General features: G+C 42.2%; 2 protein-coding genes across 4 annotated transcripts in view; one reads left to right on the top strand and one right to left on the bottom strand.

Annotated features, from left to right (window-relative positions):
• Nucleotides 1-24,744, bottom strand: part of RASA3 (RAS p21 protein activator 3) — a 175,637-nt gene that overhangs the window by 131,465 nt on the left and 19,428 nt on the right. The window contains exon 1 of one of the 3 annotated variants that reach the window (XM_085215017.1): nt 52-423. The exons of the other annotated variants lie outside the window; for them this stretch is intronic. Coding sequence (XP_085071143.1) covers nt 52-106 — 55 coding nt within the window. The 5' untranslated portion in view covers nt 107-423. Of the gene's footprint in view, nt 1-51; nt 424-24,744 lie in introns of those variants that run through there. 3 annotated transcript variants of the gene reach the window in all.
• On the top strand, nt 105-23,347 carry CFAP97D2 (CFAP97 domain containing 2). Its single transcript, XM_085225393.1, is given in 6 exon segments — nt 105-355; nt 2,862-2,919; nt 15,460-15,540; nt 17,494-17,609; nt 19,422-19,614; nt 23,258-23,347. Coding segments are annotated over 6 exon segments (789 nt in total).

Genomic DNA, 24,744 nt, shown 5'->3' with positions numbered 1-24,744 from the left:
CCTTCAAACTTCCGAGCGAAGGGAGCGCCGAAGCCGCCTCCAGGCCCTCACCAATTTTAATCCTGACGCTCTGGAAGACCCGCAGCCCCTCTTCCTCCACCGCCATGGTGCCGCCGCTCGGCAGCGCTCGGGCTTCTTCTCCGCGGACGCTCGTTGGGCCGTGCCGTGCCGTGCCGTGCCGTGCCGGAGCAGCGGGCTGCTCGCTGCGGACTAGCAGGCAGCGCGCGGCTCGCAGCGAGGCCGCCAGCCAGCACCGAACGGAACGGAACGGAACGGAGCGGAGCGGAGTGCGGCGTAGCGCCCGCCTCCCGCCCCTCGCGCTGGCAGCGCCCGCCCCGCCGCCGCCCCCTCATTGGTCAGAGGGCACCCGGCGGCGGCCGCTGCCTGCGGGGGGGGAGGGTTGGGAGAGCTGTGGAGCTTCGCAACAGCTGGAACGCCGCGCCTCAGCCGTCCCTCCCCCCCCCATCCTCCTCCCTCGTCCCGCCGGGCTTTAGAGGGGCGAGGAACCGCCCCGCGGCGCCCGGGAGTTGGTAGAGGCTGCGGCGCGGAGCGACCGTTGCGAGCGGCCGCGCTTCAGCGTGAGGGGAAGGAGAGACGGAGCGGTGTTGGAACCCTTCTGCCCACAGAGCCGAGGGAGTCGCTCCTTAGGGAAGGCCGTGTTGCAGCCCCGGCGGGACGCAGCCTCGGCACAGCAGCCCGCATGTTCAGCCGAACAGCGCTGCCAGTCCACGTCCTTACATCTGCACCACAAAGTCCCCAGGTCGCTGGGGCTGAGGAGCGCACGAACTCGTTGCCAGGCTGTGGCACAAAGTTCCACGGAGGACAGCAGATTCTGTGCAAGATTCTGAAGGGGTTTTATAAAGCACAGGCTTCCTCTTGCCAATATCCCTTTCACAACTCCCTCCTCACAGCAATGTGCCCTCCATAACATATCCCAGTCTTACCTACCCTGTACATACAGCCTGTTCCCCCTCACGCTTCCAGCTCACTGGAAGCACCAGAGCACCTCTGCCTGCTGGGTCTCTATCTGTGATACCCCCAGTTCTCCCCCTCCTGACAACCTCTGCCATTTTCCCACCGTAGCCTCAATTTCAATTTCAATTTCAATTAGGGTGACTCTCGCAGTCACCCTAATTCCTCTATTTTTGCCTCACTTTCCAGCTGGACAAGAACCAGCGCAAGCAACAGCCTGAACAGAAGCTACAAGAATGGCGATGAGAACTCCCACTTTAATCATAGAATCATAGAATGGCCTGGGTTGAAAAGGACCACAATGATCATCTGGTTTCAACCCTCTGCTGTGTGCAGGGTCGCCAACCACCAGACCAGGCTGCCCAGAGCCACATCCAGCCTGGCCCTGCATGCCTCCAGGGATGGGGCATCCACAACTTCCTTGGGCAAGGATGCTTAAAAAGGATGCTGAGCCAGACCAGCCAGCCCATTTGGGCTTCTCAGATGCTGGATGTGTCAAACAGTTTTTGAGGATGCACGCTGTAACACACTGTACATGCTCAAAAAAAAAAAAAAAAAAAAAAGGAATATACAGTGGCTGTTGATTTTGCTCCTTCACCACACATGTGCCACCACCTTGAACATATTTGCACAAAATAAATAGAGGCCCACTGAGTCACCTCACTGAAGAAGAATGGCAAACAAGTGTTGTGCACGATGCTGTACACAGACAGAAATAAGGACTTTCAGCTATAAGCAAATGAATGCACTCTCTCTTATCAGGATCCCTATAAGCCGACCACATTCAAGCTCACAAATTGAGCTTACATAAATAAACAAATAAATAAGAAGGGATCCTTATGGTGATGCAGTAATGAAACTTCTACATGCTGATACTGGGAACTGATAAATCTTCCCCAACAAGACCAGGGAGAAATCTGTTTTCTTGTTGTAAATACTACAGATATTTCATAATATTTTACTTCTCTTTGATTTCTGTGTTTGCCTTTGGGACATAAAGACTTCAATTGACCTCGTTTCCCAGTCAAAGCTTTTCTCATCTGCTGAAAGTTGACCCCAAAATAGTCATTAAAAAAATCAATTCTGTTCCCAGCATTGGCTGCTGTAAGAGTTACTCTCAGCAGACACTCAACAGACTATCCTTCCCAATTTGCAGCTGTGCTCTTCTCAGTTAGCCATGGCACTCCTATCTATGCACCTCAACTTTCAATCAGAACCTATCACTCTCATAATTTTGACCCAGGAAAAGTTCACCCTCCTGCTGTGACAGTTGCCCCTTCACGTTCCAACCTTAGGTGTTGCCTGCAACTTTCTTAGGGGTGCGTGATGTTGGTTAAAAAAAGCTGTCACGACTCTCATTTGTTTATTATGAAAACCAAAAGGTCCTTCAAACACTTTGAAATGCTTTGCTCATAAATATAACTATATGCAACCTGAAAAGAAAGCATCCCACTCCAAGTGTGTGTCTGGGTCACAGTAGCAGTCTGGGGAGCTTTAGTGCTTACCTGAGGCTATGCCTCCAGGCTCACTGCAGGGACAGCACAAAGGCTGGTTTTCAGGATGGCCTGGCTTTACCATAGATATGTCTGGGGAGGCTGTGGCAAAAATAAATACAGACAGACTTTGCTTTAAAACAGTCCAGCGCCACCAACTTCAGTGCCTCACCATAAAAGAAACATTCAAGATGCCTACGAAATCAATTACCAACAGTCAGAGTAGATCAACACTGGAAACAAAACACTGCTCAAAAAGTACAGAAAGTTTAAAAAAGAAAAAAAAAGGCCGGTGCCTTCTTACCCTCTTCACCATGAAATAATCTAGCTTCCTCATAAAAGAATCTACAAATTGTTGTTACTTGTGGTTCATTGTGCTGCCCTGCTACTCTTCAGGTTCCCTACCAGCCCTTTTCTGCTGAAGCTCTCTGAGAGTGCTTCTGTGTATCAGTGTGTAAGTTTATTTTGTGTTTTCTCTGTTTTCTTGACACGAAGCTAAAAGCTCTTTGCTTCCTCAGTAACAAACATCTGTCTCCAAATCTACATGCTGTGTAGTCCAACAGTGTAAATGAAATCAATGCTTCAAAACTGCATGAATATGTATTTTAAAAGATGTTAAATGCATTATAAGAAGCAGCTGAGGAATGCGCATTGCTTTTTCAATATCTCCATTGTTGAAATGAAACCTCAACACCAACATATCACATATATATGTGTATTACAGATAACATGTGCATGCAACATGAGGTTTGCAGCTGCTGGTGTTCTGATCAAAAAATCCAGGCGAAGTGAAATGCTGCTTTTTAAGACATGAATGAGTCTGTTAATGACAGTATCTCTTCCAACTTCTGTTCATCCAGGCCATATGGGTTTATATTACCATCTCTTCAGAGGATTCTTCGGTCTAAATTAGACTACAAAGAAGGTCATTTTCTGTGACTCATTTGTGCCACGCAAGAAAATCATTTCCTCTCTTGATCTCCATGATAGCTTTCTCTTGGGAGGAAAGAGAATATAAGCAGCTTTCTAATCTCCTTTTGCATTATGCAAGAAACTAACAAAATACGAGCCCACTGTCCTCTGGGTACCACAAAGTTGCTACCTATATCTATGTGGTATTACTGCTTCTTAACACTTTCGTAGGTTCTTCTTATCATGAGCCCCAGAAAGCAAAAGGCCCATAGCAGATCTGCCTGTAATGTGCATGAGCAAACTTTCATTCAAAACACGATGAAATGGGAAAAAAAAGGGGGGAGGTGGGGGAAGGGAGAGGGAATGAGAGATTAAAACAAACAAACAGGCAAACCACACCAGAGACATTGTCCTTTAAGGGAAAAGATAAAGTGCTCAGGAAATAGAGAGAAAATAAAGTGCACAATTAATAGAGAGGCTAATGGAGATATCTTGAATCTACTCTCAATTATGCCCCTGAGTTGCTAAACAATTTAGGGAAATGTATGTGCAATTCATTTTCCCATAAATGATTTCCCATAAGTGAAGTGGCAACTCCCTTGCTTTTGTGAAATGTTTTACGCTGTACATTTGTGTTATGCTATAGAAATCATTTTAATCTGAAAAATCACTACAAATTGTTTTAATCTGGAAAAAAAATAAATAAATTCAAAGACTAAAGTGTTGCCAGCATGGGAAGTATACTGCAAGCACACTTCTTCACAGTGAAGGTGAAGGAGCACTGCAACAAGCTGCCTCGGGGGGTTGTGGATTCGCCTTCCCTGGAGATATTCAAGAGCCACCTGGATGCCTATCTATGCAGCCTGCTGTAGGGGGCCTGCTTTGCAGGGGGCTGGACTCAATGATCTCTAGAGGTCCCTTCCAGCTCCTACAATTCTGTGATTCTGTGATATTGGAGAAAGCTGGAGAAACCATTGCAATTCTGTGCAGCACTGACCGCAGTGCTCCATTCTGTCAGACACTAACTATAGACAGCCAGGCAACTTTGCAAGGACCACGTCACATAAGGAGCTGTACCTGAAGACTTTTGCCTAGCTCAGTGTCCTCAGTCTTCAAGTGTGCATTAGCAGATACTTCATAATGTGGTGTAGGAACTGGACAAGTAATGTCTTTCAGCATAATTACCTAGCTTGCAGTAACCTACAGATAAGCCATTTCTTCATCTAAAGCTTGTTGCTGTGCATTTATCTCTTGAGAGAGCTTTTCTAGTGACTGTATAGGAACACTTTTTTAATCCATTCATTGTTTTCCCCTTCCCAATACAAGCTTTAGCTATGAAAAGATTCTTCTCTATGTGTTCAAGTGTTGGCCAGTAACCAAGTCATTTATAATTGCCTGCGGCAGTTATGAACCTGCAGGCCATTTTTATACTTCCTTTCCATCCCCAACACTTCTTCCCTGACCTGAAATCCTAGTTATTTTTTTTTGTACAAAAGCCTCTGATCATCTTCTGTTTCTTTCACTACACTTATCATTCCTGAAGGTGCAGAGAACAAGAAAGAAACAAGTATTCAAATATGAGGACACCACCAATGGATGTAATGAAATGACGATTTTTCTTTGGTCTGTTTTCCTTTTCTAGCAATTCCTAACATTCTACTGAGCGTGTTAATAACATTGAACATCCTGCTGATTTGGGGCTTTTTTAGGTTTGTTTTGAAAGAATTGCTTTTGTTGCCATACCATTACAGTGAAGACCCACATCTCTGGAATGCTACCTGAAAAAAAAAAAAAAACAACAAAAAAACAAAACACCAAAAGATTCTTCACACTTTTGGTCAAGATCTCCTAATAATAAGATACTACTAAAATAGTGGCCTTTAGAGAAGTGTGACTATATGAGAATATCCAATTTAGCCTACAGATGCCAGGCTTCAGAATAAAAGTTAAAAAATAAAATACAAATCTGCTCCAGAAGTCTTAGAACCAACTGGTCAGGAAAGCGCTCCAGCCCTTCCCCCAGACCTCATATATACTGAAGTATGGCAGAAATATAATGAACCTACAAAAGGAGGAAATGAAGAATTAGCCTGGGATTACCTGTGTCTCTGCAAATTAGGAGTCTGCATCTGACATAACTACAGAGGAATGAAGAAAGACTAAAGAAACAGCCTGTATGTTCAGTCTGGCAAAGAGAAACACTTTGGCCATTACATGAAATGAAAGAGGGAAAGGAAGAGAATGATGAAAAGGTTTTGTCAGCAAAATGTGGCCAAGGGAGCAAGCGACAACAAGAAAATACAGATTTCGCACAAGTACAGAAGGGACAAAGTTTAATTGAAGAGGAAACATAGAAAAGAGCAGGCATTACTGAGATGGCTGTTACTAAGCTCTGTGTGCATGTCATATATCTATACATATGGTGCATACGCTCAGGATAAAAGTATAGATAGTGGGTCTGTGCATTAGAAGCAGGAAAACTGGGGTTCACACTGTGGTTACTACACTTGAAGAAAGCAAAGATCTCCACTGTGGTCCCTGGGTGCTGGAAGAGAAGGATGTCTACCTATTGTTCTTACCACTTGTCTTTGCAAAAAATCTCACATTTTTGCTGGTTGTTGCTGCAACAGTGGGCCAGGAAGAGGCCAGGAGAGGGAAAGAAAATGGCTTTAATTACAGGAAGAAGGGGCCAGTGAGAACTGGTTGTTACAATAGCCAAGATAGGACAATTTATTTTCATGTTGTATGTTTTTAAATTATTTTTTAAAAGAACAATTTGTTCTTTCAATTCTTGTTCATCACTTCTAAAAATCTGTCAGCCTGATGTCCTTCTAAAAACTGAAACTGTGTTAAAATCCAACTCACTACAGCCATCTAGCACAGAACATTCAGTATCCTGATGAAATTTACCAACATGAAATATCTTCAAAGTTAAACTTGTAGAAGCACCGTGTCCTGGCTTATATCTGCTTTATTTGAGCCCATTGGCTTTTATTTCCTATTAAGGAACAAATCCCTTTATTCTTCCATAAAAGATTATAATGTAATGAAATTGCATTAAAATCTTACAGGGAAAGAAAAAAAAAAGACCACAGCGATTACATACAAGAATGAAATGTGGTAAACTTTACTGCAGTTTAGTAGGTATGCATCCATTCTCATCTCTCCCACATCAGCTTTTTGTGGACCTGTTGTAAGCAAGCAAAAGCAGCAGCAGATAATCCTGAGAAAGAAAAACTGAGCAGCAATGGGACTTCCTGCCTTTTCTTAAAATATTGGGTACTGCTGTTTACAATAAATACGTGGTTACGCAAACAGGCATATAAATGTTCCTATTTCACAAGTCATTGCATATGGGTAGCCATAATCAGCACTTTCCTTTTTCGTTTTTTTTTTTTTTTAATGGCATTGCTTCATTTACACTCTTTCCTGTACTGGATGAGAATTAATTGGACAACTCAAGGCTATCCTTATTCTCCAACTGTAAGGCAAAGTTTCAAATTCCCTTAATTTAGCAGAGCCAGTAGTATCTCTTCCTTAGGATAGTTCATACTGCAGCTTCTCCCTCCCATCACCATCAGGGAGCAGTACAGTGCCCAGGGGGAAGCCACAGGGATTACACTACCAGCCCCTACCTGAAAACACCCATAAAGCAAACACTTCTCGGGCTCCCAGCTATGTCCCAGTTTTGTGGCATAAGAAAGATATACGACAGATGCTATAAAGTTTACATCAATTTGGAGAAGCTCTGCATGATTTATGCACAACCAGCACTGTGAGTAACACAGCTATCCCACATGAGGCTCTAAGCTTTTAATAGACTTTTCCATGTAGTCACACATTTACTGTGGGTCAGATCCTGTTGTCTTCGATTTGGTCAAAAATCCCATTTCCCACTGAAGTCAACAGTGGCGGGTCAGCATGTGAAAGCCAGGCTTGCTCTCCTTGGTGAATAGCTTCCATTCAGCTCTCTGGGATTAGTCATGGGCATGAGTAACATCCAACAAGGGCAAAAGGAGCAAAATCCGGTCCTCATTAGGGACTGCTAAATGGAAACATACCTCACTCAGTCAGTAGGACCACTTGCGCAGGGAACTCTGTTGGCAAGGTGCTACCTAAGAAAGACAATGCAGCACCATTTGGCATCGTGCTTTAAGGCTGATTTTTTTCTAGCAGTGGCTAATTATCCAGGAATGACTGCACGGAGGAGCTCTCTCCCATCACAGTGCATGAGCAAAGATAATCTTATAGCATGAAACACAATTAGCCAGATGGTTATTTGGAAGTTTTTGGAATAGAAGCAATTTCTCTGATCTGTGAGATAAAAAGTAAAATCAAAGCTGAATTTAAAAAAAAAAATAATCATATCACACTTGATTCCCAAGCATTTAATTACATACTATCATGGGTAACTGCTAATCTGCTCCAATTATGCAATCTTATTTTATTGATGTTGGAAACACATTTATGGCTACTATATAATGTGTATATTTAAGTAAATATCTGAGCAAACAGTCTGGAAAACACATCATTTGTGCCCAGATTTGGTTACTAGCATGATTATCATCCGCCACCTGCTGGAAATAGCTGTGATATCTCAACTTAGTTCCACAGATGCAAGCTCTGGTCACTCATCAAGCAAGCACAGATGCCAAAGAGCAGAATATCCTCCTTATAGACAAGAGTATATTCCTCTTGCACGCAGGGGGAAAGTTGATTTGCACATGAGGGGCTGTTAGTGCATTCACACAAAGGCCATATTCATAGAATCATAGAATGACCTGGGTTGAAAAGGACTATAGTGACATTGTTTAAGCAAATAGGAACTGAATCTGCAGAGAACAATTTTATTTGCTTGTGTTTGACCAGAAAACAAGATATATAAACTGAAATTAAAGCATCCAACTACTGCCAAACAGGCATAGCGCTGCCATAGGGGATCACAGGGAATTTATTCCTTTAACCACATTGGCTTTGAGCTTCATTTGAAGAGAGATGGGCCATTTTGCCATTATGGCTGTCCCTCAGAATCCTTCAGAGGAACAAAACCTGCCTGTCCAAAACATCTGCTCTCACTCAAAAATAAAAGAGGGAGGTTTGGATCTGGATGCGGTATTTCTTAGAACGTCAGAGCCTTGCAACTTGCTGCTTCGGAGCCAGTAAACCAGAGCAAAGAATCCAAGTAAGCCAGAGGGTGAATCCAAAGCAGCACGCAGGACCTGCTTTCTCCTCTGCCTTGCATGGATGAGGCTGGCAGGACATGCAGGTGAGACCAGCAGTTCTGGTCATGCAAGTGATTTTTGAAGGTTATCTGGGTCTGTGGGATGGAGTAGAGAATGAAAGACAAGAAAAACACTCTCTCTGATAATGCTCACATCCAAGCATCTAATAAAATTATAATTTCTAACCTTCTCCACTAACTAAAGCAGTCAGATGTTTAGAGCAGGAAGAAGTAGTATAAGCCTTGAAAGCACTACTTAGCAATTTACAGCAAAATCTGAAATGCAGCGCAACGCACATTAGTAAGGATTAATGCTGGCATCTGCTCTTCTGCACACACCGCTGGGCAGAGCAACACACGCTTCTTGAGCGGGCTGCTCCGGAGCAGTGATACTCACACAGTGAGCACTAACCACAGCCCATTGCTGCAGCGCATGCATGCCAGCACGCACCCACCTGCACACATACCAAGCAGTGTTTCTGTTGGCATTGGTTTCTAGCCAGAATCACGGAATTATTTGCATTGCAAGAGTTGAAAGCCCATCCAATTCCAACTCCCTGCCATGGGCAGGGCTGTCTCCCATCAGCTCAGGCTGTCCAGAGCCCCATCCAACCTGGCCTTAAGTGCTTCCAGTGATGGGGCACCCACAGCCTCTCTGTGCAGTCTGTGCCAGCGCCTCAACGCCCTCTCAATGAATAAAAAACTAATCTAAGTCTTCCTTCTTTTGGTTTAAAGCCATCTCCCATTGTCCTATCACTACCAGACTGTGTAAAAAATCTGTAAACACCACGCTATCTGACATTTTTAATGTAGATCTTAAATATTGTCCAAAAGAGTTAAAATCATATACATAACATTGATGGATACATACATACATAACTTATTTTAATTACAGCAATGTTTTTCCATTCTTCCTCAATTCCCACCACCCCTTTCAATTTCTCAGACAACAAGTGGGTAACATTTTTTTTTTCTTCCCAATCAAAAATTAATGCCTGCTCAAAGCTTCCATAAAGGGTCAAGCATAAAGGAAGCATCTGGCAATCTGCTTTAGTACAGTAGCAAGTGCCCAGCCCTCCCTCCTTCATCATGACAGCACTCAGCCCTTAGATAGAAGTGTCCAGGTACACTGCACACAGGGACAGAGCGTGCCCTCTCACCCCAGCAGCTTTTTCCAGTTGCTTTTTTTATCCCCCTGACTATAGACGGACTCCTCAACCCCTCGGCCGGGTGGTTTGCTTTTGAGTTATGTGATAAGTATGTGCCTTTGCAGGGTCAAAGTCACAGCTTTGGATCCTATCATGTAACATACTGAACTGGCAGAAGAACATTTTGGCTTCTCTCATCATCTCCAAATGCTCATCCAGGGAAAGGCAGTGAATGAAAGGAGACTGGGCATGATCCTCAAGCACACCCACAAGTGGCTTCAGTCATGCAGCTCAATCTGTTCAAGTGCTCAGAATTGGTCACATTAAGATGCTTCATAAAGTAAAGCAAGGAATTGTCATGACTGTAAAACAACCAGGAAAGCTACTAACAAAAAATCTTACTGTCCTCTTCAAACATATAGAAAACATTTAAACTTTAGAAAATGTATATTCAGCTTCTTATATTTTCCTACTATATATACAAAGTTAAAAGCAAAAGCAAATAGGATGAAATGGGATTTTGTTCATAGTGAACAACATTATCTCCAAAGACCTTTTCAGTACCTGGCCATAAACATAAGCAGCTGCTGCAACTGGCAGCACCAGAGCCAGATCATTTCTTCAGCAAAGGTGGAAGAGGAAGGGCCAGCAACTCATTAACCTTGCAGCAGAATCCAAGAGGGAGGAAACCTCAGGCTTCCAGTTCCTAGTAACAGCAGCATCCCGCAGAGCTTACAGCCCTATGTTTTGTATGAACAAAAATCAGAAAAAAATTTAAAAAAGAAATCAAAAGAGAAACCTATGAGAGCCTTAGGTGCTGATGTATCAGGAATGGAGCTCAGCACATTCTGAGCTTACTGTATTAAAGAAGCAGTGCTATTGACACACTTCTTTTATGCTACAGGATACACAATTATTTCTGCTTTGTGTGAAAGCTGCACATATACACATCTTGTTATATATTGGAAAACATTTTATTTTTTTTTCCAAAAATCTTACATTCAATACTTACTTATTCTTTGACTGTTCTTCAGAGAAATCATATGCAAGTCTGTCTGCACATAACACAGAAATTACCATGAATATTACTTAGTACAATTGTATAATCTGCAGAACAAATGTTTCATGAATATCTACTTCATCTTGTAGAGATAGCAGCTCCAGTCCTTTGGTTTGTTCATGATACCCTCTGTCACAAACCATAGTTCTGAAGCAGTAGGGAGTTCTTGGCAGGCCACGTTGCCATCAACATTAGGGATGTTTCCTTAATTTTTTAAGGGATTCATCACAATCAGTTAAGATAATCCTTTGAATTCATTTGGATTTAGTGTCCTTTGCATCTCTCAATAACACATGCAGCATTTAAAAGGCAGAGTCTGAGACCCTGCTAAGCAGATGAGGGTCTAAGCACTCCTACTCATCCAAGAACAAAATATAGCATTGTATTATTGTGCATTAGATTTCATATACATTTAAATAGATGCATTTCAGCTTTCTATACCTTGGTATTTGTATCGATAGTCTCCATATCTTTCTGTTACATTAACAAGAAAATAATAAAAGCCCCAGCAGCTGGAAGAAAACACTCTTTTAAATTCTCTCATCATTGGTCTGAAAATAATTGTTTTACAAATCAAAATTAGCATGCATCAAAGTTTCAATTTTATGTCTGCTCCTGTTGTTTAAGCACCATTTCACAATAGGTTTAAGAAATAAACACAGAAGTTGCCCAGAGAAGCTGTGGTCCCCCATCCCTGAAGGCATTCAAAGGCCAGATTGGGCAGCCTGAGCTGGCGGGTGGCAGCCCTGCTTATGGCAAGTAGATGATTTTTAGGTCCCTTCTACCCCAAGCCATTCTGTGATTCTATGATTCTACAATTCTATGATAAGACGCAGGTTCAAGAGAGCGCTAAGCCCAATTCCACAGTGACAGCTGCCTTGGATAGCAAGATGATGGAGGTGTTGCCATTCCCCTGCACCCACACAAAACACTTTGTGTAAGATGACCAATACAAAGAGCCCTGGGCTCAAGTGGGCTGTTCCTTCTCCTTCCTGGCACAGAGCAGCCCTGGCAAGGGAAGTTTGGAGCTCTCAACCAAACCTCTAGCAAACTGTCTGCTGAGGCCCAGCTCTGGGGAGACCAAGCTGAGCTGAAGGAGTAGAATTAGCTTGTATGGGTCCGAGGAAACATCTTTGCCCTCTTGGCTCTCTGACAAGCATCACCAGTGAAGCCTGAAATTCAAGACAGCCTTGCATGAGAGCCGGTGGTCACTTTTGTAAATAACTGACTTTTGCAGGCCTGTTTGAGCTTTCGGTAACTCAACAGTCATCAGATAGCACGTGGACATGGACAAAGAAAGCTGAAGAGGCTATTAAAAAACAGAAATGTTTTGCTATAAACACTGTGGCTTTTTTTGCTGTGGCTTTTGCAATGTGCATACTTACAGATGAAAAAAAGGATGTTTTAGACAAGTTATTGCAGTGCAAAAAATGACACCTCACACTGTAGGTTTGTTCTCTGCATTAACTGAGGCATACCTTCCAATTAATAGCTCAGGAAAGATAGCCTCCTATACAGCACTCTGCTTATTTACAAAGACGTATGAAGCATTATTAATAGTTTACACCTTGTTTTTCCTTAACCGGCAGGAGGCAGGTCTGGCTAGTGAAGTATAATTGGTGATCTATTTCATATACAAATAAAATACTCATTGGAATGCTTTGCTGCAAGGTTCAGTTCTTGTTTGCTAGTCGCTAAATGTATTGTTTGAAATGCTACCACAGCTATTCATTCTTTTTCTTAGCAGAATACCATGACAACCATCACGTGACTGGCTACAAACATACCACAAGTCTCCAGGGCTTTGCTTTAGGAAGGCTTAGGCTGATATTACTCATGCTTTTTTTTTTTTTTTTTCTTCCCCAAAGCCCAGACTCAGAGATGCTTTACTTTGTGCAAGACGCATCGAGCCTACCAGCCAGTTTTACCTCGTGGCAGTAAATATCTTCAGCTAAAATGGGACAAAGCAAAGTACAAAGAGCGCAGGAAAAGGGGAGGTACAATTGTCTGATAAAGAACAAAAGCCTTCATGAAATAATAAGCTTACCTAAAAGCTCCAACTCATCTCTGCTCATTCTTAGTACTGTTATGGAAGCTAACAATCAGTGCTAAGTTACAACAGACATGTTTAGGGAACATCCTACAAATAGAGGTATGCCTTTTGTGTCCATCTAAAATTATCACAATGATGTTCACCAGAAGTGAAAAAGATTGTCAGTCATCTGCTCCATAACACATTACTGCTTCCTTTTGAAAATACATAAGCAGAGAATACAATCAGTGATGATTCAACTGTATTGCTACCTTAGGAAGATTGTATCACAATATAATTAGCTTTAATATGAAGAAGTAGTTCTTCATTATTTCCAAACCGGGTCTGTTTCATTAACTGTATAAAAATATCTTCCTTCCTTCCTTCCTTGCATTGTTCCCATAATTTGACTTGCAGGTGGGAAAAAGTAAAAGATGAGGTAGAGAACTGAATTTGAGATATTTTCCTAATCAAATGGACAATATTGAAATAAATAATTACATTTCCTTCTGCATGGATTAACCTTGAGAGGGCTTGCTACGACACCGGTATGGCCGCCTGAACAGCGGCTCTTTTAAACCAGGGCACTGGTTGGAGTGCAGCAGAAATGCTCCCTGCAGCCATCATGCTTACAGAACTCTCCTTTGTTTGGCATACAGAGCACTGAGTGCGCACACAAGGGCATTCAGAGGCCAAGAATAGAGGTTAGATAGCGCAATGCTATATAGCAAAGAAATGTATTAAAAGGGAACAAAACATTTCCCACAGCTCAACTGCTCTTGGAGTAAACACAAGTGATCATTTCTGATTTTTTTTCTTCAAAAAAAGCAAGTGACTGTAACGTCAGGCACAGGGTGGCCTACCAAGTGTAGAGTTGTGCTCTTTATTGTGGGGTTCTCACCTGGATCAAGAAGTGCCCAATGGGATTGGCCAAGGAGTAGGCTCTCCAGGTACCCCCTGCCACACTGGGGACACCTCAGGTTCCATTTGGCTGCCCTGAAGTCCCACAGCACCAATGGACAGAAGAGAAATTAATCATATCACTTTCACAGAAAGTAAAATTATATTGATATGAACTCCAAAGAAGTCTTGTTTCTAAAGCCACTTTTTACTTTCCAAGGTTGTAACAAAATGCATATCTGTACATTAAAATCACGTCTTGCATAATTACCACATTTTCCTCTTCGCTCTGCTGATTTCCACTGATTGTTACAATAACAACCTTCTTTTACAAACTCCATGTCTCATTAAAATTACTTCTTAAAAAAAATATTTCAGTGGAGTAAATACTGCCTGAAGAAGCAGAGGAGATAGCAGGGGCAGAAACCAGAACCACTGTAACCCTCAGAGACTTGCCAAATTCAGTTACGCCATCCAGCAGAAATGAGTTACTTGGTCCTCTGCAGATTCACTTTCTTGCAGACAACTGCCACAAGCAAGCAGCTGAATGCTTTCGCAAGAAGTTGAGAAGTTTTTGGACAAAGATGAAAACTGCAGCAGACAGTCACAATCAATTCTGTAAATTACCCACCTTGTTTATCACATGCGTGTCGTGACAAAAAAACACGGCATTGTTGCAGTCCCTGCAGAAGCCCAGCCAGAGAGAGATCTCTCTAAATTCTCCCACTCTATTCCCCATTGCCACCATTTATTCAGTGTGGCTTCTTCAGCTCAAGACAACTCAAAATTTATTCCTCCTCCCCAGGTACTGCTATTGTTTTAACTTCATTAAAATAATTAGATCCAGAATTTGTTTTTAACGATCTTTTTAAAATGCTAATAAGAAGAGGCCTGGGAATAATTTCAACACAAGTTGCTTCTAGTGTTGCTTGCTTCTTTCTGGCAGCATCCTGAATTTGTATCCCTCTGGAAAACCTGGCACAGCTCAGGAAACCTGGGGCTTTCTCACACTAGTTAAAAGGCTGAGAGACCTGGGGCTGTTCAGCCTGGGGAAGAGAAAGCTAAGAGGGGATCTTATCAATGCATATAAATATCTAAAGGGCATCTTATCAATGCATATAAATATCTAAAGGGCATCTTATCAATGCATATAAATATCTAAAGGGCAGATGCCAAGCGGATGGGGCCAGGCTCTTTTCGACAGTTCCCAGCAACAGGACAAGGGGCAACAGGCACAAACTGGAACACAGGAAGTTCCATACAAACACATGGAAAAGAACCTTTCCTTTGAGGATGAGAGAGCACCAGAACAGGCTGCCTTCTCTGAAGATACTCAAGACCCACCTGGACTCTTTTCTGTGTAACCTACTGTAGGGATCCTGCTTTAGCAGTGGGTTGGACTGGCTGATCTCCAGAGGTCCCTTCCAACTCCTACAACTTTGTGATTCTATAATGAAAACTGCCTGCCTTCTCTTAGAGTCTCCATTATCACCACCACAGTAACCTGACTGCACCAGCAGACTTGGAACAACTGCCTTTAACATTTTAATTTCCCACTGCTCTTTTTCCGAGCAAGTCTGGCTTTGCTGATACAATGAATCATATGTTTAGTAGGGTTACTGCTGGCTAGCAAAACAGAACATGACAATTAAAAGATTTCCTGTAATGATATGCAAGGGTATTTCCAACAAAAATGGATAAACATTCCTTCTCTGTTGCAGATCCAGGCAGTAAAACCCTTAGTGGACACAAGCGCCCGTGCAGCATACAGCCACCTTCATCTGAAGCTGGGGAAGCTGAAAGTGTTTATCGGGTGTTTCATTTAGCACTATCAGGCTTACCTTCATTATCTCCTCCCAAGGAAAACAAAGAGACTACCAGATGGCCAAAAATTTCATTATTTTCCCCCTGCCAGGGACTGCTGCGACAGGACTATCAGGAGCCATGGGTAGCACACTCCCAGCTATACATTATTTACTTTTTTGATTACTGATTTAATCAAACTGCTTCAGACTGACAAGCAATAAAGCATTCAAGTATCCTTTTAAAAGGTACTTCTGCACAATCGTGGAAAAAAATGACACATTTTTTTCATGTATCAGGAATAACACTATCATCAAGATGCACATGGAGCAGTGAGCTAAATAATAGGATGTTAACAGATTCAATGCACAAGAAATAACAATGGGTAGCCTTGACTGGCAGTTATCCTTCAAAGTCTTACTGCTCCCAAGAGGTAAATTTTTATTAAAAGATGAGAGTGGAAAATCAGTTGTTACCTAATTAAGTGTTTGCAAAAAGGAAACAACAATTAAAAAAAAATAGTTAAAAAAAAAAGTACAGTAAAAAATATGAGCAGCTAAACCCTTTTAAAGACTTAATTTATAACCCGGTGCCCCTCAGGCACTGGGAGCATTGCCCATATAAGGACTTGAGAATTAATTTCCTTAAAAGTGTGTATCATCAAACCATGTGACATAATAATCCCCAGGCACTCTAAAATCATTTCACTATCAAAACAATTCATTTCTTCCCCATGCATAAAATCATACGCTATATTAGGATGTGGATTCAATTGCTGTTGTTACGTTTTTCTGTTACTGTAAAAATAGCACCTATAAAATTCCTCTGAAAATGGAAAACTGCTACATGTTAACATAGAAATGGCAAACCCCTACATGTTAACAAAACTAAACCAAACAAAAGAGGAACTTGCTACTCTTTAACTAGCTCCTTTGAAGTACAGGTCCCATTACCTGAAAGTAAGACTACGCTCCTAATCTCTTTCTCATCCTACTTCTTACCAGTGTGCTCCAGAAAGAAAGAAATCACCTCCAAAGGCTCTTCTTTACAGTCACTCTCCCCAGGTTAATTCAGAGTCTGAAGGGATTACTTAATGCACCAATATTTAAGTATACTTGTACTACAGTGTGGCCAGGATCTGACCTGCTTTGGTTACAAACCCTAGCAAACAAGGCAGATGCAGAAGATGCCCTTCAGTAACTTCCAACTCCCACTTTTGACACAATTTTACCCATTATAGTTAATTACAGGAATAATTGAGATTATTAACAGTGTCCATTTTAAAACTAAAGTGAAAAAGGCTAATCAAGGAAATCCTTCTAATGATGAACAGAACTAGCTTGTACTGCCTCGTACATCTCTTTCCACTTGTTCCTAACACCCAGTGGTTGCTTCTCCTCCTACATGAGCTTGCAGCTCCTCCAGGACAAAAATGGTCTACAACTGGGCCGAATCCAAAACTCACTTAAGTCAATGGAAAAATTACAGTTTGATCCTAAGCTCACCTAAGCAAACAGAAGGACTCTCATTGACTTCAGAGGAGCCTGGAAAAGTCCCATCACTTGTCTGTTCGGTCTTCATCACAATCCCACGTTTTGATGAGAGTCTATGAACGTTGCTATAGGCACAAGGAATAATGATGATTTTTATATATTGAGAAATATTTACAGAAATTCTGCTTATATTCATGAGATGCATTTTCTGTGACTATAGGGAGGTGGTTTAGGGTCAAATTCACTGCACTGCAAAGTGTTTGCTCTCAGTGGGTCACCAGTGCAGTGCTGAAAGAAAGGTTTTCTTAACACTAGCACAGAGTTTGATCTAGCCACTGTCTGCCACACTCTGTGTAAAGGTGATGGGGTGAACACCATTAGGTACACACAATACATCACTGCTCTTTATTGTGGTCTTGTAAAAACAGAAGTATTTCTGTATTCCTTCTGTACACACAGTTGAAGAAAGATCAACTGTCAGTCATCAGAAGAGACAACCGCTCACTGCTGGAGGTGCCCTGCATCACGAGGACAAAAGGACAAATGGACAACAAAAATGACTATGAGGCAAAACGGTAACATCAGCAGCACTATTTCTATCTAATGATCAATGTACGTTTTCAGTGACAAGTGTAGATAAGACAACCTGCCTTGTGAGGACACATATTTTAAAAGGCAGCCTTAGGTATAATCAGCAATTCAGCAAGCCATTTGCTTGCCCTGTCACACAAAATTCAATGCCTTTAAATTAGTTTCTCAATTTAACAAGTAAGGGAATGAAAAAAAAAAAAAAAGAAAGAAAGAAAAGAAAGAGAACATTGCCCTACTTTCAGAGAAATAAATGAAGCAAACCTATTACGTATCAGCAAAGCTGTTGTTACTGCTAAGTGAGTCATTGCTGCTGACTTTGCCAGTTGTTCCTACAGACACGACTGGAAAGAGGGAGGTCCAAAGCTTGCAGATGAAATGAAATTAAAAATAATTTAAAAAATAGGAGCAGGAAGCTTGCAGAACTCAGGGTATAATTTACTCCTCAAAGAAGTCTAAGCAAAGTATCCCTTGAAGATTTATTACTAGAGAGAACCACCTCACAGACTTTTGATTCATGAGGAAATTCACATCACTAGAAGTGTAGTAAGGGGACAGGCTTCTGAAATGAAGGTAAAACCAAGGTTGTACAACAGAGTATAGTTTATATAGCTTAGGTTATAGTTGTTATCTCTGGTGATTCGTTTACAGACTACTTCATCACTGACTGACTGCTCATCAGGCCCTAAAGTGTTTCCAGCTGGCAAAATGCAGCTCAGGTGCGGCTGACTCAGGTACAGCTCACATGCTCAAGAATATCCTGACACTTCAACAGCTCCTTGGAAAGACAGGAATGATCTGAGATAGAGTTTGTCATATCCATATCACGTAAATCCACATCATGTCTTGGACATTACACGCTTGTCACTAGTGACAAATACCCAGATCAGCATAGGTATCAACAAGCATCAGTAAAACATGCTGCTGAAGGTGTGATTCCATAGGTTATGGAAGAAGAGCATCCTCCTTCTTTCCAGTCCCTCTCTCCTTTCCTAATTCAAGTGGCAAACTCACACTGGATCAATTCTGGTTTATATCAAATCTCTCCACAACCTAACAAAACTTGAGAAAGCAGCACAAAACTACCAGACAAAAACAAACAACCCTGGTTAGTCTACTGCCACTTTCCATAAAGGTTCTGATGAATTCCAGGGATAGAGAAGACCACAAAGCTGGCAGCAATGGGGAAAGGAGCAGGGAGAGAAAGGGAAACAGCAAGTCCTTCCTTTTCTAGTGGCAGGAAACTGCTATGACATCAGCTTAGCTGCCTGGGAAATTTCAGTGTAAGAAATCACAGAAAGACGAGGACTCCGAAGAGTTTGCTGTAATATGCTTATCTCAATTATCTTTGTATTTCCCGTCTCAGTTCATCAGGTTTGTAAACAAAATAAAGGCATAAACCAAAGCAACTGAAACAGATTATTGACTAACTGAGACACCAGTCATGTCCTCACCTATATTACAGCAATAAAGCAATTTCCAGGCTGGAGGGCAGGTGCTAATTCAAGACAAAAGATTAAGCCCACAGTTTTTCCTCTTGTAAAATGTGCCAAACCTCTTCTTTGTTTGGAAGACAATGAACAAAACCTGTCCTTTTAAGGAGGACAAAAGGATTGGGTTGTAAAGGTTGGTTAGTGCAGATCACAGAGGAGAAAGTCCCCGTAGGAGAAGTATAAAAGCTTAGGCAAATGTTACTATGACTGAGGATTGACAGATGTTTCATATTCTGGCTTCCTAGGCATGGGAACATGAGTAACTGTTGAGAAGTTTGATTCTGTTTATATGTTTTTCCCCTCTAGTTTAAACAGAGACAAATCAAAGCAGGAGCTGCAAAGAGTGAACCTAGAGAACTGTGCCATACTGGATAGAGTTACAAACTCTAAGCCGCAGTATCGAGTTCAGAGATGGCATGAGGATTGGCAACGGGCTGAAAATTACATGGCCAACGTTGTAAGATATCTTTGTGGGCGGTGTAAATCACAGAGCCAAAAGGTAATCCTGAGCTTCTGTTTTTCCTTCCCGTTTATTTCTGGATGGGAAGTGCACACAGAGCATTTTGCTGTGCTTTTGGCTTTATATAGTCTCTTTCAAAATGTCCAGCAGATGAAAATATAATGGAATGGGTTCACAGCTGGCTGAAAGGTTGGGCTCAGAGGGCCTCACCGCTGGCCAACTTATTGCAGAAAATGGGGTCACATTAGGTTAGTGGCCACTCACTAATGGGATTTCGCAGGGCTCTATTTTAGGGCCAGTTCTCTTTAATGGTCTCATCTATGACTTGGGGACAGGTGTACTGATTCTGTAGATGACATTAAGATGGGAGGAGCCCTAGACTCCCTTGAGGGTAGAGAGGCCTTGCAGAAAGAGCTTGACAAATTAGAAGGCTTGAAAATCACCAACCATATGAAATTTAACAAGAGCAAGTGTGACCTTCCATACCTGGGATGGGGCAACCCTGGATCTATGTACAGACTGGGGGATGAGAGGCTGGAGACCAGCTTCAAGGAAAGGAAGCTGGAGGTTCTGGAAGACAGCAAGTTGAATGTGAGCCAGCAGTGTGCTACAGCTCCTCACAGGGAGCGGAGGGGCAGCGCTGAGCTCTGCTCTCTGTGACAGCGACAGGGCCCGAGGGAACGGCATGGAGCTGTCAGGGGAGGGGCAGCTGGGGGTTAGGGAAAGGGGCTGCACCAGAGGGCAGTGGGCATGAAACAGGCTGCCCGGGGCTGTAGGCATGGTCCCCAGTGCCGGAGTTGACGCTGCTCTCAGACACAGAGTTTGAATTTTAGGTGGTATGGTGTAGAGCTGAAAGTTGGACTGAATAATCCTGAGAGGCCTCTTCCAACTCAAGTGATTTTATGATACCATGAATCCATGAGTGCTTCTCAGACTTCATTTAGTTTTAGATTTTAAGTGCTGTGCTTTCTACAGTCACACTATCTTCCACGGAAAGACAGCTCTTAGAAAATATTTAACTCATTTGTTAAATGGATTAAATAGAAAATATTTAATTCATTAAGGCAGTGGCTTAACAATTCCCTGAGAGAAACAGCCAAACACTGCAGCAATGTCTGTGGTGACCAAATGGAATTTGGCCATCATTAAGGGTTCCAAAACCTTCATTGATCACTCTGCGCAAAGTAATCCACTTCTTACTTTCGTTACTAATAGAAATAAGTTTAACAACAACAAAAACCAACACAAAACCGCTACACATCGTATTAGCAGGCTTTCCCAGAAATAGAAAATTGACAGTCTTTTAACTTCCCATGACCAAACCTTCTGGCTTTGAGCCTGCCAATTCACAGACTCCCAGATTTCCTTGAAAACCAGAGGGAAGCAGAGGTGGGCAGCACTGCCCACCAGGCAGGGAGCTGAAATCATCTCTGCCTTTACTCACCCTCTGCATCACCTAGTGCTGCTGGGCCTCCGAGTGGTATGTGCTGATTTGTGAGATACATTCTCTGTCATGAAAGTATGACTCAGTCTACACGGGTGTGGTTCAGACCCTTTACACCCTATATTACCCTTTACCACTAGCCTGAGGACACTGAATTAAATCTTCCTGAAGCCTGTTTCTTCGAAACATATGTAAATGGATTTTCAAAGATGCAGCTCATCCAAATCTCCCTGAGGCTTCCTGAGGACAGTAAATGGTATTTCTTTTATCCCAGGACTATCCTTCTGCCATAGGATTTGGTCCCAATTTGAGTTCCTAATGATTTTCTCAGGAGAGGTAAGGCACTTGAAGCAATAAAAAATGTTTAGCATTGCAAACAAGACACAGAACTTCTCACCAACTTTATTCTGAGACCATTCTTGAATGCAGCTATATCTCTTTTACTAACACTTCCCAAAATTATTCAGTATGAGGCAAAAAGCAAGTATAGGAGGCTTCAACCCAAACAGGTAAGAGAAATAAGAAACTATTAATAGAGACTTCTATTATAGAAAATATTAAGCAGCTTTGATTACTGTGGAGGTATCATTACAAACCGAAGAATGATACTAGAAATAGTTATGTCGTAAAGCCAGGTGCTCCATAGTGAGAAAGTACTAAAATTATGGTAGTACGTTTTTTCCCCCGGGATTTACATTTTGACCATATTTTCATTTTAATAAATGCATAAAAAAAATTCTTATAGAGAAGTAAACATAACCTGCAAACTTTCCCACGTTGACTGTGTTCCATAAATAGTAGGTACTAGAACATCTGTAAGAAGTTATCACTAGTAAATCCTTTTATTAAACTCCACTTCAGAAATGGCTGAGCCATTGTGAAGAATCACAGAATAATTAACTTTGGAAAAGACAACTAAGAATATCTAGTGCAACTGTCCACCTACCATCAATATTGCTCACTAAATCATGTCCCTCAGTGCCACATCCACATGGTTCTTGAACATCTCTAGGGATGGTAACTCCACCAGCTCCATGAACAGCCCGTGCTAGTGCATCACCACTCCTTCTAACAAGAAATTCTTCCTAATATCCAACGTGAATCTCCCCTGGCACAACCTCTTGTCCTGTCACTGTTACCTGGGAGAAGAGGCCGACCCCCTCCTTTCAGGTCATTGTAGAGAGGAGGATGTCCACTGACCCTCCTCTTCTCCAGATTGAATGTTCCCTCAGCCACTCCCCACAAGACTTGTGCCCTAGACCCCTCACAGCTTCGTTGCTCTTCTCTTCATATGCTCCAGGGCCTCAGTGTCTTTCTTGTAGTCAGAAGGCCAGAACTGAACACAGTACTTGAGGTCTGGGATAACAATCACCTCCTTGCTCCTGCTGGCAACACTATTTTTGATGAAAGCCCAGATGCCATTGGCTTTCTTGCTCACTTGGGCACACTGCTGGCTCACGTTTAGCTGAATGTTTACTAACATCTTTAGATCTCTTTCCTCTACGCAGCCTTCCAGCCACTCTGTCCCAAGCCAGTAGTGATACATGAAATTCTCGTGAAGAAAACGCAGGACCCAGCACTTTGTCTTGTTGAACTTCATCCCATTGGCCTCAACCCAGCAATCCAACCTGAACAGGTTCCTCTGTAGAGCCTTCCTACCCTCAGGCAGATCAACACTTCCCTCCAACTTGGTATAATCTGCAAACTTACTAAGGGTGCACTCAGTCCGCTTGTCGCAGTCATCAATAAAAATATTAAACAGGATAGGCCCCAATACCAACCTCCAGGAGACACCTCTCACGACCTGTTGCCAGCTGGATTTAAATCCATTCACCACCACCCTCTGTGCCCAGCCCTCCAGCCAGTAGGAACATTTGAAGGCTGATGGAAATATATACCACAGATTTCTTCAGCTAAACAGAAAAAACATGGTAAAAGTTAGAGCTGAGCATAGGATCACTGGAAGTATTTGGAAAGATCTACAATGATGCTAATGGGTGATTTCTTTTTGCTTTTTATAGCTCACAAGTCCAGGGTCAATCATTAATAAGTGACAAGTTATGCTTCTCCTCATCAACCATTCTTCTCTCTCTGTTACAATTTAAATACATAAATGTAATAAATAAATCTTAAATAAATATATAAATTTAAAGTAAATCATAGAGTCTTATGAAATCAAGGTATTGTCATGTTCTTTATTTTACCTATATTTATACTGATTTCTTTCTTTTCTGGCAGAAGGAACAATTTAAAAAGAAACAAGACAGAAAAAGAGAAAATCATCTGGAAGAATGAGGTGTGAGAAGTAAAATGAGAGAAAAAGAATAGGATCATCCTGGAGAAAAATGGATTTGATGGATGGACAACCAGCTGGATAAGGAAAGAGAATAAAGAATTGGCTGGATGGTTGTACACAGAGAGTAACGGTCAGCAGCAAAACGGCCAAGTGGAGACAGGTGATGAGTGACTTTCCTCAGGGATTAGTGCTGGGACTGGTGTTATTTTACATCTTTGTAGATGACATGGACAGAGAGATTAAGTGCACCCTCAGCAAGTTTGCAGATGACCCCAAAGCAGCCTTCCGGTACCTGGAGGGGACCTATAGGAAAGTTGGGGAGGGATGATTTATAAGGGCATGTAGCAACAGGACAAGAGGATAGATTTAGACCAGGTATTAGGAAGGAGCTCTTTACAGTGAGGGTGATGAGACACTGGAACAGCTTGTCCAGCGAGGCTGTGGATGCCCCTTCAATGGAAGCATTCAAGGCCAGGCTGGATGGGGCTTTGAGCAACGTGGTCTAGAGGGAGGTGTCCCTGCCTAGAGCAGGGGGTTGCAACTAAATGATCTTAAAGGTCCCTTCCAACCCAAATCATTCTATGATTCTGTGTCCACCACTGAAATGGAAGAGACCAACTAGAATAAGAGAGTTCCAGAAATAGTATTATTCCAGTTGTCTCCTGTGAAAATTTAGGAAGTAGCAAAGGGCTCTTACCCAAAGTCCCTCTTGGGTAACTATGGCATTTGGAAACGTTGCTGTCCTCAGCCTTCTGCTTTGACCTTATTCTGGAAGTCTCTCCTTTCCCGGCGCAGTTGTCCAGTAGAACAGGGGTTCGCGAGTTGCTTTTGGGATTGCAAATCAACATACATTGCATTAGCATTATTTGATTCCTTGGTCTTGTGAAAGTTGTAACCTTTCCTCTACACTGCTACCTGCAGCAAAAATTGAGAGAGGAATTCCAGCATGAGCTGGGCTGCCTGGGGGAAGCAGGTAGAAGGGGCCATATGGTTTAGAATACTGTGGTTTTAAATATCCTGTAGGAGTGTAGATATTAAATGCACCATGTTTCCATTACAGTGAAAAAAGCATAAAGCAAGATGGTATAAAAGCCATTTCCTTTTATAATTACTAACAAAACTACTTTGCATTTACAAAAGATGATAACGAAGGAGCCTTACTGGGAAAAGGACCATCACTGAAGAACTGTAGCATTACTAATAAAGTAAGATTAGGGCTTTTTTTTCCTCCTTGTGATGGTTTTCATCTCAGTATGAAAAAGTCCCCAGTGAAAACTCAGCTGAAAGATGATAAATACTTTAGAGTGAGGGCTTTGAAATGTCTTCAGAGGCTCAATGAGCCTTTTCCTACAAGGAACAGTGCTCAGTGGACCAACATCCTCCCAGCACAGCTACAGAGACCACTTCCTTCTTTACTCATGATTTTATG

Source organism: Meleagris gallopavo, chromosome 1 (assembly GCF_905368555.1).
Source record: "Meleagris gallopavo chromosome 1, MGAL_WU_HG_1.1, whole genome shotgun sequence".
NCBI lineage: Eukaryota > Metazoa > Chordata > Aves > Galliformes > Phasianidae > Meleagris > Meleagris gallopavo.
The sequence above is the reverse complement of the archived record's forward strand: the minus strand, read 5'-3'. Positions and strand labels throughout refer to the sequence as shown.